The sequence below is a fragment of the Vicugna pacos genome, chromosome 1, assembly GCF_048564905.1.
Source record: "Vicugna pacos chromosome 1, VicPac4, whole genome shotgun sequence".
Lineage (NCBI taxonomy): Eukaryota > Metazoa > Chordata > Mammalia > Artiodactyla > Camelidae > Vicugna > Vicugna pacos.
In genome coordinates, this window is record NC_132987.1 from 46,197,480 (window position 1) to 46,217,630 (window position 20,151).

The 20,151-nt window shown below is 34.4% G+C and overlaps 1 protein-coding gene across 6 annotated transcripts in view; it reads left to right on the forward strand.

Moving 5' to 3' along the window:
* The window catches only part of NAALADL2 (N-acetylated alpha-linked acidic dipeptidase like 2), a 1,170,852-nt gene that overhangs the window by 847,052 nt on the left and 303,649 nt on the right, over window positions 1-20,151 (forward strand). For all 6 annotated transcript variants that reach the window (XM_072961150.1, XM_072961146.1, XM_072961152.1 and 3 more), the window contains one exon: window positions 16,939-17,031. In XM_072961150.1, coding sequence (XP_072817251.1) covers window positions 16,939-17,031 — 93 coding nt within the window. The remainder of the gene's footprint in view (window positions 1-16,938; window positions 17,032-20,151) is intronic.

Genomic DNA, 20,151 nt, shown 5'->3' on the forward strand with positions numbered 1-20,151 from the left:
ACTGTAATGATAATTTACTTAGAAGAAAAGCACTGGACATCTGCAAGACCAGATTTAAGTCCAGATTTAATCAACTGATTGATTAAACAAACATTCAGAGCCTCTAATGTGTTCCGACCACAGTCCTGCCCCCAGGGAGCTGACAGTCCCCACGCCAGCTGCCTTGGATGGCTCACACCACCTCCCTGCGGGAAGCCTTATGTCTGCATCTGCAGGGGGACATCTGATGTCCTTGTATGTCCAGTTGTTCTGAGAATCCAGTTAGGATGTGTTATCTGAGTACTTTACTGTAAAGTGTTCTGTTAGCAAGTGTCTTCCTTATCAAGTAACTGTATCAGTTTTCCCCAAATTTGTTAAATGTCTGCATACTAACAGCACAGCTAAGCAAAACAGTGCTCTGCAGCTGTATCTCTGCAGTAAGCTAGCAACATGTATGAAGCTAGAGGGAAAACTGAGATAGATTCTGAAATTTGTTCCTAACACCAGTGTCAAAAGTAGCGACAAGACAGGCCTGCTTTCTACGTAATTCGGCCGTATCAAGTTTTCCTCATGGAGGTAGTCATTATTACTGGTTTTAGAAAATTTCAGACAGAAGTATATTTAAATCAAGATATTTCATATTGCAATGGATCCTTCTTTCATCATTTTTTTTTTACTCTGGAATATTACATTTTTATTTCCCAAATACCGATTGAGTAGTGTGAGTGAGTTATTACACTTAAACTAATCTTAAATGTAGGATAAATGACTCTACCCCAGTGTTTTAGACAGTGGTACTCATGATACATTCAAGATAATAACCTATTTTTTTTATTGAAGTATAGTTGATTTACAGTGTTGTGTTCCTTTCTGATGTACAGCATAGTGATTTAGTTTTTCATATGTATGTATATACATATACACATATATTCCCTTTCAAATTCTTTTTCATTATCCATTTTTACAACGTATCGAATACCATCCCCTTTGCTACACAGTAGGACTTTGTTGTTTATCTATTCTGTGTATAGTAGTTTGTATCTGCTAATCCCAAACTCCTAATTTATCCCTCCCCACTTTTACTTTCCCCTGTGGTAATCATAAGTTTATTTTCTGTGTCTGTGAGTCTTTTCTGTTTTGTAAACAAATTCATTGTTTACAAATTCATTGTCTCATTTTTTAGATTCCACATATAAGTGATATCATATGATACCTGTCTTTCTCTATCTGACTTATTTCACTTAGTATAATAATCTCCAGGTCCATACATGTTGCTGCAAAGGGCATTATTTCATTCTTTTTTATGGCTGAGTAATAGTCCATTGTATAAATATACCACATCTTCTTTATCCAATTATCTGTCAATGGGTTGCTTCTGTGTCTCAGCTATTGTAAATAGTGCTGCTATGAACATTGTGGTACATATATTCATTTGAATGGGAGTTTTCTCCTGATATATGCCCAGGAGTAGGATTGCTAGATCATTTGGTAACTTTATTTTTAGTTTTTTAAGGAATCTCCATACTGCTCTCCATAGTGGCTGCACCAAATTACATTCCCACCAACAGTGTAGGAGGGTTCTCTTTTCTCCATTCCTTCTCTAGCATTTACTGTTTGTGCACATTTTAATGATGGCTGTTCTGACTGGTGTGAGATGATACCTCATTGTAGTTTTGATTTGCATTTCTCTGATAATTAGTGATATTGAAGGATAATTAACTTTCAAGTTTTCTCATAAATACAGAAGTACATTAGTTGCTCACTGTGATAGGTATCAGGATAGGACCTGAAAAGGATACAGAATGAGGCGCTATAGTTTTGAACAGTAAGAGCAATACTTATAGTTTATGGGTTAAAAAATAATTCAAAACATACTATAATGTCTGACTGTTGAATTTTATAAGTATAGTCTTGAGTTTTACTGTAGGAAAATCTTAACTGAAAAGTCTGGACAGGAGTGCATTAAAAGTAGCTTTTCAAATTAATTATTTATCTTACTCATTTAACCCTTTCTATGCACTTAAACAGAAATAAGTCAATAACAATGTAGTGGACTTTCCCTGCCATGTTTGCTTTTTTAGCATATTTGCCCCTTCCTCTTTTTGAACTGTAGCCAACATTTCCCAGCAATATAGTATGAGTAGGTTTGACCATATCTTAAAGCTATAGAAGTGGATCCTGATTGGCTCAAGTCCATTGGCATATCACATCAAATGTAATAATGATGCTTGATTCAAGGATGATCTAAGTCTGACCAAACAGTCAGATTTCTAGACTATGTATGAGTAATGACTAACTTTAACAACAGAGCTGAACAAGAAAGCATGTGGCCCTGGGATCTTTCGGTAGCCTTTTTGGGACCTTGAGAGTATACTATCTGAAAACGGAGCCCAAACAAGGAAAGGATAAATGATGTGGAGAAAGAGAATGTGAGATAGCGACTGATTCTTGTCTGTATCATTTGATGCCTAAATAGAAGCCTGTCTGAAGCCAAATCTACTGAATTAGCCATGTATATGAGTCAGTACATTTTCTTTTTTTTTCTTTAGTCAACTTATGTTTGATTTTCAGTTACTTGCAAACGAAACCCAACTAATACCATAAAACTTAAACGAGTTAACTACGGGATGCATGAAATGGATTCAGCAAAGTAAAGCGGAGAAAAGGACATTTGTATGTCAAGTCCTGGGAAAACTAAGATAATTGTATGAGAAATAGAAAAAGAAACAGGAGAAAAGTTTTTGCCCAAGTACAGATTGTTTGCAATGATTAGATAATTGAATATTGATGCCATTTAACTTTCCATGGCCTTTCTAAAAAGTAGCTCTTGCCCATTGATCTTGTGTGTTGTCAGTCTTTGTCCTTGAGAGTCAATCAGTACGTGGAAATTTGAATTTTCAGCTGTCAATCTGTTCTTGTTGTTGAACACTATGAATATAGTTAAAAATGAGAGGATAGAATATAAACTCCATTAATGTAATTTAGGGTATAAAAATTAATGAATTATGTTAAAAGTATTTTAATATGTTGGAATTACTTTTGATAAATAGAAAAAAGTGACTTACTATGATGTATAAAACAATGTCATTAGTGATGACAAGTTTTCATGTAAGTAAATTTGGATCATAAATCTTCAAATGTATGTCAAATGTATGGGTATATGTATACACATAGCTATATATAGCTGCTCTTTCCCTATTCACAATTTTATATGTTCTTTCTTGAAAATTACTTTCACTAGAATAATATAATATCTTCTGTAATGTTTATAATTTTTACATATTTCAAATGAATTTTGAAGAACTATATTTCTAATCTGTTAACAGCTACTTGAAAGTATGCATTATTATCATTTCTTGAACAGAAATATAAAAAGCTATATTGAACATATTATCTACAAATTATGGTTATTCTTAGATTTATTGGCAAATAATACATATTAGCTTTTAAGGAGATATCCATTAACAAGAACGTTAATACAGACAAATCCAGCCTTACTCTTTGTTACGTATGAGACTCATCGACCTGTTCAGAGTAGCCCCGTTGTTGCTGCGTGTGAAAATACCCAGGAGCACATGCTGTTTTGGTTAAAGAATGTCTTGAGACATACATGTTTCTCTGTGTGTGTGTGTGCGCATCAAGTATTTAATGGAGTGGTATGGATATGATATGACGTGGCTTACAGGGATTTTATAAAAGACAAAATTCCTCAGTAGTTGAAAAAAAGAAAATTGAAAACTTACTTTAGAATGGGGTGCACTTCAATAACTTCTAGCCATCAACATGGAGGAAAATATCCAGAAGAACGTGAGGAAAAATGTGATTTGTTCAGACTTCTGTATAGCATTCACATGGATACGCTAGCTGCACTTATACAGAAAAAGTGAGCGAGCTCAACAGCTGTAGGAAAGACTGATAGGTCCTGTGATGGACGCTAGCTCGATGTTAGGATTCACTAACAGTGCCTGGTGACACCCAATTTTATGGCTCTTCAGGCAGCCAGTTGCACAGTGAACCTGGGAGTCTGAGCTGGAAGCTGATAACAGAGTAATCTGTAGAACTAAAGATCAGCCTTCATGAGCTGCCAGTCTGAAGTCCTTGGACAAAAGAAAAAAAGCTTCAGAAATCACTTTGAAAGTCTGTTCATCAAGAGTCTTCAACAGAGTGAATGCAGGTGGGAAACCTATTGTCCAGAGTCCACAGAAAGTACAGGCAGTTCTCTGTTTCCTGGGGAGTGCAGGTTGGGTTTACGGAGGGTGACACGGATCTGTCATTCACCAGAACTTCAGTTTCCAGCTGTCTGTCTTGACAGTTTTGATTTCTGGAAATGGTTCAGCTTAAATCCAGTCTCGAGCTTTGTTTGTTTGCTTGAAGACCTAAGGACAATCTGAGTTACACACTTTTAAGCAAAATTACAAGTGTTTTCTAATTTTTAATGTTTCTCAGCAGTTTTTACAGATTCTTACATTCTTCTCACATCTCAAGTACTTGTCACTCCTTCCGAATTGGAGAAGCTCCAACTAAAAGTAGTAGTTTATATATGTGATCAAATCCCTCACCACATACCCTGTCTCTGTATTTTGAAGATCCTTTTTTCCTCAGTGGACGGTCATTGTCATTTACTCTCCTAGAAACTGCCAGTGATTCGTTAATGCCTGTCCGGTTCTGTATCCCACTCTTTCCTCCATGTAGCCATAGTTTCTCCTTCTTATTCTACTTAGTATTATCCAAATGAGTCTTGGAAGTTTGTGCCTGTAAGCTGTAAAGCCCCAGTATCCTTTACAGCACGGTGCGAGTCCTATCTCTTCCATAAAAAGCTCTTGGAAGGGTTCTAGCCCCGTTGGAAGGAGCCTCTCCTGACTCCCTGCCATGCTTTAGGCAGTTGTATGCTATCTGGCATCGTGAGATGATACTCTTCTGAGGAAGAGATAAGCAAGTTAGAATTTTCATTAGAATATACTGTTTCCACTTTATTTCTATATGATTTCAATTCTTGCAAATTTCCTTTATAGCCCAGAATATGGTTAGTGTCCCATGAGTATTTAAAAAGAATGTGTACTGTATAGTTGTCAGGTGTAGAGTTTTACACATGTCCATTTAGACCAAGTACCTTGATCAGGTTGTCAAATATTCTGTATCTTATTTTAGTGCTAAAATCTCCCACTGTGAGTACTGATTTGTTTATTTTACCTTGTAGTTCTAGCCATTTTTGATTTATATATTTTGAGGTCACTTCTTGGATATTTATAAATTCAAATATATCAAATCCTCTTGGTTAGTTGAAGTACTTATTAGATGAAGTGATCTTCTTTATACCTATAATGCATGTCTTAAATTGGATTTGACCTGATATTAATTTAGCCACAGTAGGTTATGTCTATATGCTTTATCTTTTTTTTTTTTTGCTTTCAACCTTTCTGTATCTCTTTTAACACATCTTCATAGCAAATAATTTGTATTTTAAATACAATCTGATCATCTTTTAACTGGAACAGCTAATCCATTACATCCATCATGATTACTAATGTATTTATGCTTATACTTTTCAACTTGATATGGGTTTCTTTTTTGCACCACATATTATGTTTTTTTTGTTTGTTTGTTTTATTATCTCTCTTTTAGTTTTAGATTACTTTTCATTGTATTTTTCCTCTATGAGTTTAGAAATTACAAATGCTTTTTGTATTTACTTGGAGTAACCCTAGAATTAGAGCTTCTTAGGCGCCTCTTCACCTGCTCTGCTCCGTGTGAGGTAATTCTCTTCGCCTTCCCCTGGAAGAGAGTGGGGAGTGCCTTCCTGTAGGAGTCCTACTTAATGGAGGAAGAGTCTCTATTTTTAGAACTTCTCACCACCTTGGACAGGCCCAGGGCTTTTCCTTCAGACCTTTGTATCTAATGAAACTACCAAGATTATAAAATTCTCCAGGTTCAGCTATTCCCTCAGATTGAAAAGCAGTTTTATTGCTTTACTTATCTGGATTTCCATCACAACTTACATTTTGATCTAGTAATTAGGCTGAAATGCAATTTCTGAGAAAATTCAATATGGCAGGAAGTACACAGTGTCTGGGGCAGATCTGAAATCAGTTTGTATACATCGATGTGGATGTTCTAGTTATTTGCTGCTAGTGCATTCTGATCGATCAGCGTATGCTACAGCAGTTGATAAATATTTAAAATGAGACCCTTGATCTAGAACATATGATGTCCAATCGCTAGTGTTGGTTCAGAAAAACATTTGGCAGTAGTGAGATACCAGGTGGGAAAATGGAGCACCCAGGAAGCTGTACAAATTATGATGATATAGACTCCAGAAGCTCTTAGACAGTTAGGTAAGCTGTTGACATTTAGGAGAGATGGGTCATCAAATCTGGGATTCTAGAGCAGATTCCAGTCCCTAGAGTGCAAGAAAATTGAAAAAAATAAAATAAAATAAAAAATAATTCAGAGCTCCAGTCCTAGAAGTTCTAAAGTCAGGCAGCCAAGAAAGAGATGTAGGTATACAAAATGAGACAAGTATCCAGTTAAAATTAGGAACTCTAGGAAGTACTATGTCTAGGAAACCAACACAAGCTTAATTACTGTAATTGGAACTCAGAGTTAGCAGCAATTGTTGGTCCTCAAATCTCTCTTAAGTAAGATTGGGATTTTCCCTAGTACTGGGCATGCTTGCTCAGTGCAGGCAGACAAAGTGTGAAGCTTTGTTACCTACTGGGGAAGAAGACAACTGAGAACCAGCTGAGGCCTGATAATAGCAACCAAAATGCAAGATAGAATTACCTCTGAAACGTAATTTCTGTAGTGGGTTATTTTTCTCTGCACATGATGAAATTAAGGACTGGAAAGAGGCAGCTGCTTTTATGTCTCTCAGCCCTGACATTCCTCACCCTATTTGAATACAAATGTTCTCTGTGTAGAATACATTTTAGTCATCTTGAAATCTTTTGAACTTCACATGTCAAATTTGAAGTTGCCTTCAAACTACGAGGCATGAAAGACAGAAAACATTTGGTAAATGTGAGCTGGAAATGTTATCTTAAAGTGGCAATACAGACACATATACACACATGCACTGGGTTTCTGAATATCTAAAGGTTCCCCAGGATTTTGTAATTTCAGAAGTACTTTTTTTTTCATTTTGAAATACATTCAAACTTACAGAAAAGTTGCAAGAATATCACAAATAGTTTTCTTTTTTTTTTTTTCCCTCAGCTACCCAAGAGTAAGCTACAGCTATGGTAAACAGTCACATCTGAATTCTCCCCCAGAACAATGATGTTCTGCCCAGACAGCACAGCCATCACAATCAGGAATTAACCACTGATGCATTTCTGCCATGCACAACATTCGACCTTTGCCAGTTGTCTCAGGAATGTCCTAAATAGCAAATAGATCTAAACTAGGATCATGCATCGGGTGTTGTCAGGTCTCCCATTTCCTTCAACCTGGAACAGTTTCTTTTCTTGACTTTTGTTGCTTTATCACCTCTAAAAGCTTACATGCCAGTTATCTCTAGAACATCCTCCAGTCTGGGTTTATCTGATGTTTCTCACAAATATATTTAGGCTCCAAGTCTTTGGCAACAATATTACAAAAGTGAGACTGTGTTTCCCTTTGCTGATATTAGTTTGTCCCATTACTGGTAGTGCTAACTTTGATCACTTGTTTAAAGTGGTATCCACCAGTTCTCATTAAAAAGTTACTCTTTATTCTTTTTTTTTTATACGATCAGTAAGCATTTGAAATCATGTAAACATCTTGCCCCCACCATTTCCACCTTTACCCATTGATTTTACTATTTATTGATATTTCTTATCCAAATAGTCATTACCAAGATGATGCTAACAGTGACCTTCCAAATCCATTATCCCTTCTGCTTTTATTAGTTGGCATTGTACTGTAAAGAACTTTCTTTTTTTGTATCTGTTTGTATGTTTATTTATAAATAGTATCAATTTATTACATAATTAAGATTTATATTCTTAATGTATTTAATGGGTTGTAGTCCAATCCTATTTTTATTTTGATACTCAAATTGTCCCAGGTCAACCAGTGGCAGCAACTTCTACCTGGGATCTCTGTCCTCTGGCATATCATCAAAATTATTTGTGCATTTCCTTGGTTTTTGACTCAGCAAGGTGTACCAAATTACTTCCCCACTCCAACCCTGTTATTAGCCCTTTCTCCAATGAGTCTTAGTTTCTTTGAGTAGAGAATTCTGTCTAGAAAACAAGATAGTAGATTCTAGACATGCTTATTACTTACTGGAGTGTTGATTCTTTCAGGACCTTTTATTAAATCTGGGAAAATATTTTAGTATTACATTTTTATATAAATATGTAAATATTATTAATGTACATATATATGTTTATAAATCTATTTTATATCTATCTACGTATCTACCTGAAAAACCATTAATACATATGAAAACCTAGTTTTTTTCTCCTTTCATGTTTGTAAATCCCATCTATGACAGTGAGAAATCTGCTTCTCATTGCTTCTTCCACAGGAATGCCTTTCCCACTACATTATGGCTCTGACAGTTAAGCCAGGCATTGCCACACATGGACTGTTCACCCTGTATCAAATACTCTGCCTATTCCCCATGTGCAGTGCAGCTAACTTTCTCACTCTCCTCAGGCTCCAACACTGTGTGCTGTTTATCTCTTGAATGAAGATGACCCTAGTCAGCTTTAATGACTTCTCTCATTATACTGTTCCCCCTGACAGTTGCTTTCCTCTCCACATTCAAACTTACACACACACACACACACACACACACACACACACAACACCCTCATCATGCTTGGGTCCTGATACCCTGTACTGAGTCACTCCAGCCCGTTTGGATGCCTTCCTTACCTCACATGGTCTTCAACTCTTTGTCCTGGGTCACAGTGGCATCACCATCTACTCTCACTGTCAGAGGTGCTAACCTTGGCCAACCCTGTGTCATGGTCATAGGACGGCCTCATTCACAAGGAGAAAGGAAGGGATGAGGAAGGAAGCATGCACTGTTTTTGAGTATGTGAGTGTTTAATTTACAATAAATAGTATTGAGCAATGTATTTTATTCTCTTTCTTATGTTTTTCTTTTCATTTAGCAATCTGTAGTTAGTATTTATCCATGTTGTCAAGTGTGCGTTACTCCATTCCTTCTAGGTGCTATATAATAGTTAAAAGAGTAGCTTTATTACATTTGATGTAGCCATTACTCCAATGATGGATACCTAGATTGCTCTCACTTCCTTGTTACCAAACGTTCTACGTTCAAATTTCCTCTTGCTATTTTTTATTTCTTTAAAAACATTAATTTATGACCTTGTATCTTGTTGATTTTGACACACTTGGTATCATCTGATTCTTGTTTTTTTGTAAGTGATCTACTTTTTGACTTTGGGAACTTTTAGAATTTTTACCTTTATCTTTCATGCTTTTAAATTTTGATATAAAGTATATAGATGCTTTTCCTTTTTTTCTAGAAAAATAATAATCAAAATAGTTTCTTCAGCTGCTCTATCTCCTCCATTTGTTTTTCCTCCTTCTTCTGGTATTCTTTCTAGAACTCCTATTCATCATAACTTTTAGTTTTATATTTGTATTTTATATTTTTATTCCTTACCATGGTTTCTTGGAAATCTACCCACTGGTGAAGAAAAGCTTTCTTCTTCCTCAGCTCTGGGCGGGGGGCAGAAAGCCTTTAGAAATCAAAAACCTTGGCTCACAATTTTCACTACCATTGTAGTATAGAAACATAAAGCCAAAAAATTAGCATAAAAATTGTCTCTAAACCAGAGATGCCCCTGGGATGCCTGGCAAAAGTAAATGCAATGCTGGGAAAATGTGTATTGTAGAAATACTAAGCAAAAGAAAGTAATTATATTAATTTGGGGTGGGGGGGCAGGAAGAAAGAGAGTTCAGGAAAAAAAATCAGGATAGAGAAGATATAAGGAATAATCGTTCTATGTAATCTATATAGAAATCAGGAAGATACAGCAATTCCAAACTTGCATACACATAACTAGTCAGTCTAAAAATATACAAAGAAAAGTGTTACAATATTTCCAAGATAAATTGATAAATTAACATCTTATGTGAAACTTCAAGGTATCTCAATAATTAACAGAGAAAACATAGAGCAATTAATAATGTTATAGCCACGAAGTTTTCAAGCTTAATTTACTGGACCTATATATGGAATGCTGCATCTGTAATAGGGAATGCACATTCTTTATGGAACATTTATAGAAATGTTTATTCTCTATATATCAGATGCAATATTCTATGGGATCATAAAATAAATCTCACCTAATGCCAAAGTATCGGCATATAAAACTTGCTCTCAGTCCATAAAGCTAGATATCAACATTAAAACAGTAACTCACACCTTGTATTTGAATATTTTAAAAATTCTTTGAGCTAATATGTGTACTACAGAAATAATTATTATAGAAATTTAAAATGTTAGAATCTGTAAGATAATAACACCATATATCTATTAATGTGCTATAGCTACATAGAAAGTCTAGCCTTAAATGTGCATATAAAGACTAAGGTAATGAGCTAAGCATTTTACATAAGAATTTATGTAAAAAAAAATTAACTCAGGCAAAATTTAGCAATGACACTAACAAGTATAAAATCTATTGAAGCAAAAAAAGAAAAAATTGAGGATCCACAAACTGTAAAACTATTTTTTTAATTGAGGTATAGTTTACAATATTGTGTCAATTTCTGGTGTACAGCATAATTCTTCAGTCATACATGAATATATATATATATATTCATTTTCATATTTTTTCACTGTAAGCTACTACAAGATATTAAATATGTTTCCCTGCACTATACAGTATAAACATTTATCTATTTTATATATACCAGTCAGTATCTGCAAATCTCAAACTTCCAGTTTATCCCTTCCCACCCCCTCCCCCCGGCAACCACAAGTCATATTCTACGTCTGTGAGTCTGTTTCTGTTTTATATATAAGTTCATTCGCCTTTTTTTTTTTTTTTCAGATTCCATATATGAGTGATCTATGTTATTTTTTTCTGTTTCTGGTTTACTTCACTTGGTGTGATGATCTCCAGGGCCTTCCATGTTCCTGCAAATGGCATTATTTTCTCATTTTATAACTGAGTAGTATTCCATTGTATAAATATACCACAACTTCTTTATCCTGCCACCTGTTGATGGACATTTAGTTTGTTTCCATGTCTTGGCTGTTGCTGTGAACATTGGGGTGGTGATATCTTTTTGAATTAGGGTTTCCTCTGGATCTGTGCCCAGGAGTGGGATTACTGAATCTTATGGTAAGTCTATTTTCAGTCTTTTGAGGAATCTCTGTACTGTTTTCCACAATGGCTGCACCAAACTGTGTTCCCACCACCAGTATAGGAGGGTTCCCTTTTCTCCACAGCCTCTTCAGCATTTGTCATGTGTGGATTTTTGAATGATGACCATTCTGACTGGTGTGAGGTGATACGTCATTGTAGTTTTGATTTGCATTTCTCTGATAATTAGTGATACTGAGCATTTTTTCTTGTGCCTGTTGATCATTTGTATGTCTACATTGGAGAATTACTTGTTTAGATCTTCTGCCCATTTTTGGATTGAGTTGGTTGTTTTTTTCATATAAAGTCATATGAGCTGTTTATATATTCTGGAAATCAAGCCCTTGTAGTTTCATCTTTTGCAAATATTTTCTCCCACTCCGTAGGTTGTTTTATTTTGCTTATGGTTTCCTTTGCTGTGCAAAAAGCTTGTAAGTTTCATTAGGTCCCATTTGTTTATCTTTGCTTTTATTTCTGTTGCTTGGCTAGACTGCCCTAGGAAAACATTGCTGAAATGTATGTGAGATAATGTGAAAGTTTTTTTTTTTTTAATTCTAGTAAGTTAGTTAAACTCTAATAAAACTGATAAAGGGAAAAAAGAGACATAAGTAATTTAATGTTAGGAAGAGAAAGGATGAAAATTATAGATAAATGACAGTGATTTTTTTGAAGTATAAGAATAGAATGAACAACTAAATGCAAATGTAAATTTAGAAGAAATAAACATGTAAAAATATAAATTTACTTATAACTGTTAATAATTGTTTAAAAATATTAAGTGACATAAAATGAAAATATGCATTAAATGAAAATGGACCCATTTTCCCCTATACACATAAAAAAATCAGGCCCAAATAGTTTTATATATGAATCCTAACTCTCCTTTGTAAAAATGGATCATGTCTGTGCTACATAAACTCTTACAATATCAAGGAAAAGAATTAAAGATCCCTAAACATTTGAGAGGTTGGTATCAAAATCAGACAAGAACAAATGAGAAGTAAAGTCATCATTAAAGCACTTATAAATATATATGCAAATATCCTAAAAATAATTTATTAGTAACCAAATATAGAAAATGTATCATGACCAAGAAGGCTTATTCCAAGTATAGATGCTTTTTTTAAACATTGTGAAGTAAAAAGTCCTACAGTTACCTCAAAAGATGATTCAACATCTGTTTATGCTTCAAGTTCTTAATAAAGGAAGAACAGAAGTGATCTTTCTTAAAAAGGAAATTTCCTAGGAACCTATAGCAAACATCTTTTTAAAAAAAAATAGTAACAGTTTTAGAAACATTTTTTTAAGTGAAGAATACAAAGCAAGGACCAAGGAATGCTGCTTTTACTGCCTCCATTCTGCAGGATGCTAGCAGTCCTACACAAAATGCTAGGAGAAGTAAGTAAAAGCTATAAAGTTTTGAAAGAAATAAATAAAACCATCTTTTATTGCTAAGTATCTACAATAAACATTAACAAAAATAAAAACCTATAGATTAACCATTAGAACCTGTTGGAGATTAACAAGAAAACTTGTTATAACACTTAATATATAAAATTAAATAGCATGTTTACACACAAGAAAATAATTATAAATTCTATATTTTGCTAACATAGCAGGAAAACCAAAAATAAACTTAATAATAGTTGTACAAAAATTTTATGAAAAAATATAAAACTTTGTGTTTTAGACATAAAATCAACTAAAATGAGAGTCATGCCATATTCATAGATAAAAGTAGTATAATTTTCTGAAATGGATACATTAATGTAGTCCTAATCAATCCTAATGACATCCTGAAACGTCTCTTCATGATACATGACTATTAATATAAAAGTTTATATGAAAATCATCTGGAAATACCCCTGATTTAAACAATAATTATATGAGATGATGGTGATGGTGGTGTAGAGCACCCACTATTTCAGTTATGATAAAGTTATATTAATTAAAACAAGATGCATTCATTAAAATGAAATGCAGTAGCACGGTTAAAAACAAATCCATGTATAAATTAGAACTCGTTATTTGACAGCAGGTTTATTAATACTTCATGGAGGGAAAAAAGAGAATTACGTGAGAACCGTGCCAGCCATAAGACAGGTAAAATTGAATGCCTACTTGATAACATATTCCGACTGGATTAAAGACACAAATTTGAAAATCTATCTTTAAAATACTTGAAGAACATTTTCATGACATGAGAATAAGGAAGTGTTTCCTAAGAGAAAGTAAATAAAACAAACATAGAAGCGTCCCCAAATCCTCAAAGTAAATATTGGTGAATTTGTTCATATTAATATTTTAAAACATAATAAATATCAGGAAAATATAAACCACAGACTGAAAAGTATTTGTAATACATATTAATAAGGGGATAACGTTCAAAATAAAGAACTCCCACAAAAATAACCCAAATGATAAACAACTCAAAAGTAAATGGTCGAAGAATATGAGTAAGAAACTTGAATTATGAATATATATATGAAAATTTACTGAGCTTTATTAGTAATCATGGAAATGCAAATTAAAACAATAATGAGATTCTTATACCCATGAGATTTTCAAAATTTAAAAAGTCCGAGGAGCAATTTCTCATACCTAATAAAGTTGATGGTACACATATATTATAACCCACAAATCCTACTTCTAGTCATCTATTTAAAGGAAGTGTAACACATGTGCACAAAAATGCAAAATGTTCTTTATCTCACTGTAATGTTGAAAATGTGGAAACAGTCTCACTAATTCTCAGTAATAGAACTGGAAAATAAACTGGGATTGATCCTACAACCAAATGCTGTTTAGTAATTAAAATGAATGATCTAGATCTCCATTTACTATCAATGTACAGTCAGTGTGAAAAATATAATGCTGATTGAAAAAAAGTGTTATAATTTATGCAAAATGTCAAAGCCTATAAAATAAGTCAGAGATCAACATATACTGTGTGATATCACTTATATATGGAATCTAAAAAATAAAACTAATGAATATAACAAAAAAGAAACAGACTCGCAGATAGAGAATAAACTAGTGGTTACCAGTGGGGAGAGGGATGGGGGAAGAGACGAGACAGAGGGGGATTAAGAGGTACACTTCTATGTTTAAAATAAAAAAGCTACAAGGATACCTTGTACAACACATGGAATGTAATCAATATTTTATAATAGCTATAAATGGAACATAATATTTAAAAGTGTTGAATCACTATGTTGTACACCTAAAACTTGTATAATGTTGTATAATGACTACACCTCAATTAAAAAAAAAAGAATAGAATATATTTATGGCTATGCCTATACCTATGTCTACCTGTGAGTATGTCTACCTAATTATCTACCTACCCACCCAGCTATCAATCTATGTATCTATATGACAAAATACTTGAAATGGTTAACTTTAGCCTCAGAGTAAGAATCAAATCTAAGATTGCATTTATTTGGTTATTGGAAAAGGGTACTGATGAAGGAAATATAGTAAGATGACATGTTAAAACTAGATGTGGGTCATCATTGTATGTATTTTTCATTTTATATATGAAGAGCATTTCATAATTTAAAAAATGCTTAGAGTGAGAGACACTTTATTGTTCAGATGAAAATGATATCTATATAAAAACCTGGTTTGAGTCACAGTTCTGTCCCTATGTGATTCATTATAATAAATAAGGTAGTAGAACCTATGCCACCTGTGGTTTCAAAAATCTGTGCGATCCAATGAGAATTGGCATATCTGTGTGCAAATGGCTGTTATAAATTGTAAGGCACTGTATTAACTTAAGGTAACATTTCAAGCAGTATGTTGTGTATTTATATATACTGTAAGGTATTCTCACTGCTGAATTTAGGAATAAAACTAATAATAAGTTTTAGGACACCAAAGAAGATTCTTCAGCCATATTTAACTCAACAATAAGATGAAAAGATTAAAAACAAAAACTGTGAGGTTATGACTCTCTTATCTAAAGTTCACTTATCTGGACTATTTGGAACAAATCTGGAATAGGGAATTAAACATTAAAAAAAATGGGTCCAACTACATGGCATTCTGGAGAAGGCAAAACTGTAGAGACGTTTACAAGATCAGTGGTTGCCAGGGGCTCGAGAGGAAAGAATGGAGGAAATAATAAACAGGGACAGCCCGGGAGATTTTTAGGGCCATGAAACTATTCTGTATGACACTGCGATGGTAGTGCCACTACGTGTATGTCTGAGCACAACAAAGAAAGTGAACCCTAATGTAAATTACGACCTTTAGATAATAACGCTGTATTAATACTGGCTCATGAATAGTAACAGGTGTTGATCACACTAACGCAAGATGTTGTTAATGGAAGGGAGAGAGGGTGCTTGGGAACCCTGTACTTTCAGCTCAGTTCTCTACATTCTGAAACTCTCTAAACATGAAGTATATGAATTAAAAACAAATAAGCAAAAATGCACGGCACCTAAATTAGAACCACAGTACTCAGGCTCTAAGCAGATTTCCTTTCCACCGAGGCGAAGTGCTCAGGCGTTCTCTGAGGGCCTCTTTTTTTTAGTGTATGTAGTTTTATTGAAGTACAGTCAGTTTACAATGTGTCAACTTCCGGTGTACAGCATACTGCTCTTAGGGCCCCTTTATTCTTGGTTTAATTATAATTTTAACAGATGTACTCTGTTATAGTACGCCGATGTACTGATTTTGTATTTAAATTGTTAGTAGGGTACATTCGAGGAAAGAAGCAACTTACTTGTTTGTCATAACGGTTTTCACCTAGCAGTGAGAAGTGACATGTGAAGGCATAGCCTGTCTACTTAGCATTAGCTGCTTTCTGGCTGCCCTTGAACCTCCCCTGGAGAAACCACCCTTCCCCCGCAGACTTCCCAGGATCCATCAAGAACAGGATTAACACATGTCATCACCAAAGACCTTCAAAGACCACTTCGGGCTGTGACTGGCGTCCCTTCTGATTGGTGTCTTTGCCTTGTTTGTTGTCAAATTTTTTGAATATTAAGCATGAACAGAAGAAGTCAAAGAGGCAGTGCGATCAGCAGAAACTTAGAGGAGAATGAGAGACCTACAAACACAGGTGGAAATGAAACCTCCAGTATTTGAAAATACCTGTAACTTTAGTTTGTGTAATGCTTTACAGTTCTCAAAGTGATGGTGCAATAATGAGTCATACAGAAAGGGTGAAATTACCTTCACATGCAATTTTTCTGATGCTTTAAAAGGACTTAAAGTTTTTTGGAAATAGTTTTATCTGATTTTTTTTTCTATTTTTAACATATGAATTGCCCACATCTCCATGAGGTCTTGTTCTGTGAGCTTTCATGTTGAACTCCACTGCAGTTCTTAATGTGAAGTTTAGAATGGCCTGTGTAAAGCTCTATGGTTCTGTGAGGCCAGCAATTGTATCTTATTTATCACTGTGTAACAAGCACCTAAAAAAGTGTCCACAGAAAGTTTTGAATACATAGTTGTCAAGAAAGTATAACCTCAGTTATCGAGTACAATTCAGTTGTTTGGAATTCTTTGTCCAGTGATATTAGATAAATAATTTCGAATGTTTTAAGAAAAAAAAAAAACCCAACAGCAGAATATAGAGAAATAAGTATCTTTAAAAACTTTTGTTTTGCAGAAAAAAGAATTGTCAACATGCAAATTCAGACAGTCACGGAATTCAAAACAATTACTAATGTTGTTGGATATTTAAAGGGCTTGACTTCTCCAGGTAAGTAGAGCCAAGTGTTTATAATCTATACTTTCTATGAAACATCGCAAGAAAATGCTCCATAACAATTTAATAGCATAGTTAAATGTCCTACTTTAGATGTAACTACAAATTTATACCCCTCTAAGGTGTGTCAATATGAAACCAAGAAACAGATCTTTATTCTCTTTCTTACCATATTTCTTCAAAAATAAATCATAGTGAAGAGAGTAGGGGGAAAAAAACAAAACAGAGAAGACAGGATAAATGTGTTAAACTGGTATGTACCTGTGAAACAAAGCTACAGAACCAATGTCTTTCTTTTATTCACTGTAACACCATTGAAGATTTTATTTTTATCAAGAGAAGACTTGAAAAAACTTTAATTTTAGTGATGTGTTTTTAGAAAATAAAAATTTTTGGTTTTCAGTTCTAATCTTTCAGTGTTAGTGCATCCTATCTCTGACCCTTGGTCTACCAATAATTCTGCCTGTTTGGGTAGCTTTAGGTTTTGAAGGTGCTTATGAAACGGATCACCTGGATACACTTTAAATAACTGTACACCTTGTTATGGTATTCTTATGGAATCTTCGGACAGTATTATATAGGTTAAAAAAGTGAAAATAACTGACAAACAGTAACTAAGAGATTAACGCAACACTTCTGAATACATTGTGAGGTTGAATGACATATCACTGATGTGGTTGTTATACTTAGTAGAATGAAACAGTTTTTTAGTGCATTTGTGCCACTTCGATTGATTTGGTTAGAATATTTACTCAAGTTTTCCTTGGAGGAGAAGTATTCTTTTCCATGACTTTGGTCAAACTAACTCCATAAGTGCTAGCCTAGGACATTTTGAGATCAAGTTTACATCCCTGCCAAGTTTCCTGCCAGCCAGCTCTTAAAAAATTTATGGACATGTTCTGTCTGATTTCCTAACAGTAGCAGTGTTGAACAGCCTGTGATCATAGTGTCTTTAAGTACAAGATACAAATGAATTTGGAAATTGTTACTGTTGCCTTTCAACCATTTCAACAAATTTCCATCATGAGGCTCTCTAATTGAAACACTGGGAGTGTTGATCATCATTGCTGCCTTTGCTAGTTATTTCTGAAAGACCAAATTGTACAAAATTTTACCAGCTTTGGGATAAAATAGCTTTCCTTATTAAAATTCAATGTAGAAAAGCACACATTTTTAAAATCAATTTACTAGTAGTATTCTTCAGTGTGTAATAGTATAAAGCTTCTTAATTTCATTTATTTGAGTTCTTCTCAAAAATACTGGTTGTTCATTCACATGAGTTTCCTATTTAATGACTCTGAAAATTAGAAACAATCATCAATTAGTATTAAGGTTTTTAGATATGATTTATCTAGAATATAGACAATTCCAAACAGAACTTTCACACTTCTGGGAGATGAGTGAATCGGTTCAACATCACAGGCACACTGTGTATTCCACTAATTAAATTTTGATAAATTGTTGACAAATGAAATTCATTGTTGGTTCCAGTATCAGTGTGGAAAACTAAGATAGTTTCACACAGTGATGCTTCCCATAAAGTATCTTTTTGATGAAGTCAAGGGGTGATTGATTTATTCTACACATGTGTAGTGCTTGTTAAAACTGAAAAAAACTGAATGTTGTAAGTACTATTTTTATTCCCATTTTGTGGTTGATGAAGTTAAAGCATAGAGAGCTTAAATAAGCTTTCCAAGGTCATACAACTGTTACCCTAAAAGGGTTCTTGTCTTGCCCAAAAGAGAAGAATTCAGGCAGGAGACCAAGTGTTGTGTAGTGAAAGATCGAAAGATTTTATTAGCAAAGTGAAAATACACCTCCAAGAGCAGAAGGCAGGCTGGTCCAAGAGTGGATAGCAGTGGTCTTTGTTGGTCCCTACTCATACCCTCGCTTAGAGTCAGTCTCTTAATTGATTCACAGCTCTTGCTCCTGGAGTGCTTAGTCATGCCCGTCCCCTTTTGCACATGTCCTTACCCATGATGCACACAGAAAAGCCCATGGGGTTGGGGGTGACTTAAGTGCAATGCTAGTTTTATTACAGTGAGCACTGGGTCATGTCTGATGAGGTCCTGTCGCCACCCTGCAGTCATGGCTGTTGGATTCTAACCAGTTTCTTGCTGGCACTCATATAGTGGAAGTAAAGCCCCTAATGCTGAAAGTTGGCATATCACCATCTTCCAGACCATCCTCCCTCTCCTCCACCTTATCTGCCCAGTGCCCCCACTTATCTAACTGCCTAACACCACAACTAGTAAGTTGAATAGCCTGGATCCAAACCCAAGCAGGAGGGCTTAAAACTCTGCACACTTCACTATCAAGCAATGGGACATCTCCTAATGAAATAACACTTAATGAAGAAATCTTTTTACAGAGATGTAGAGGGTTACTGGGTCAAGTAAATTTAGCTGTGTTCCAACAACATTCACTGACAACAAAATCAGAGGAAACTCTGGAGATTGACTTTTAGTCTCCCTTATTATTGACAAGAGTCAGTCACGTACATTATACTGAACCCATCCATGTGTCACGGAAATCTTTCTAATAGTGTATCTAATAGATTTTGTAAGATTATATAAAATACAATATGTGAGAAAGAAATGTTTACAGTAGTTGGATAACTTTTGATGAGATTTTTTTTTTCCGTCAGGAAAAGGAGAGGGGTTACAACTATAAGTTGGAAGCAGAAACTAATTCCCTAAATACTTCATTGATTGCAAACTCCATACGTGACTACCACATTTTTAATATTTACAGCCACTGAGTAACTGCTTCCTCAAATGTATTAATAGTTCATTAATATTTACTGAGCACATACACATCGTTTACAGGGCATTTCCCACTATGATTCTGGGAAAATGTTAGATAAAGGTTTCATTGTGGCATATTTGTATACTTCATTAATTAATATGCATGTTGCAAAGGACAGTAATATGGATCTAAGCTTTGGATTCATAATTGAGTTCAGCAGCTGCCTCTGCTTTGATATACACAGATGTGTGAATCAAGACAGTGGTGAAAAATGTTAAAGTAGTCTTAATTATTAGAACAGTTTTGCATAATTGTTGCTCAGTTGTGCAATAGGATTATGTAAATGTCATTAAATTTATTGTCAAG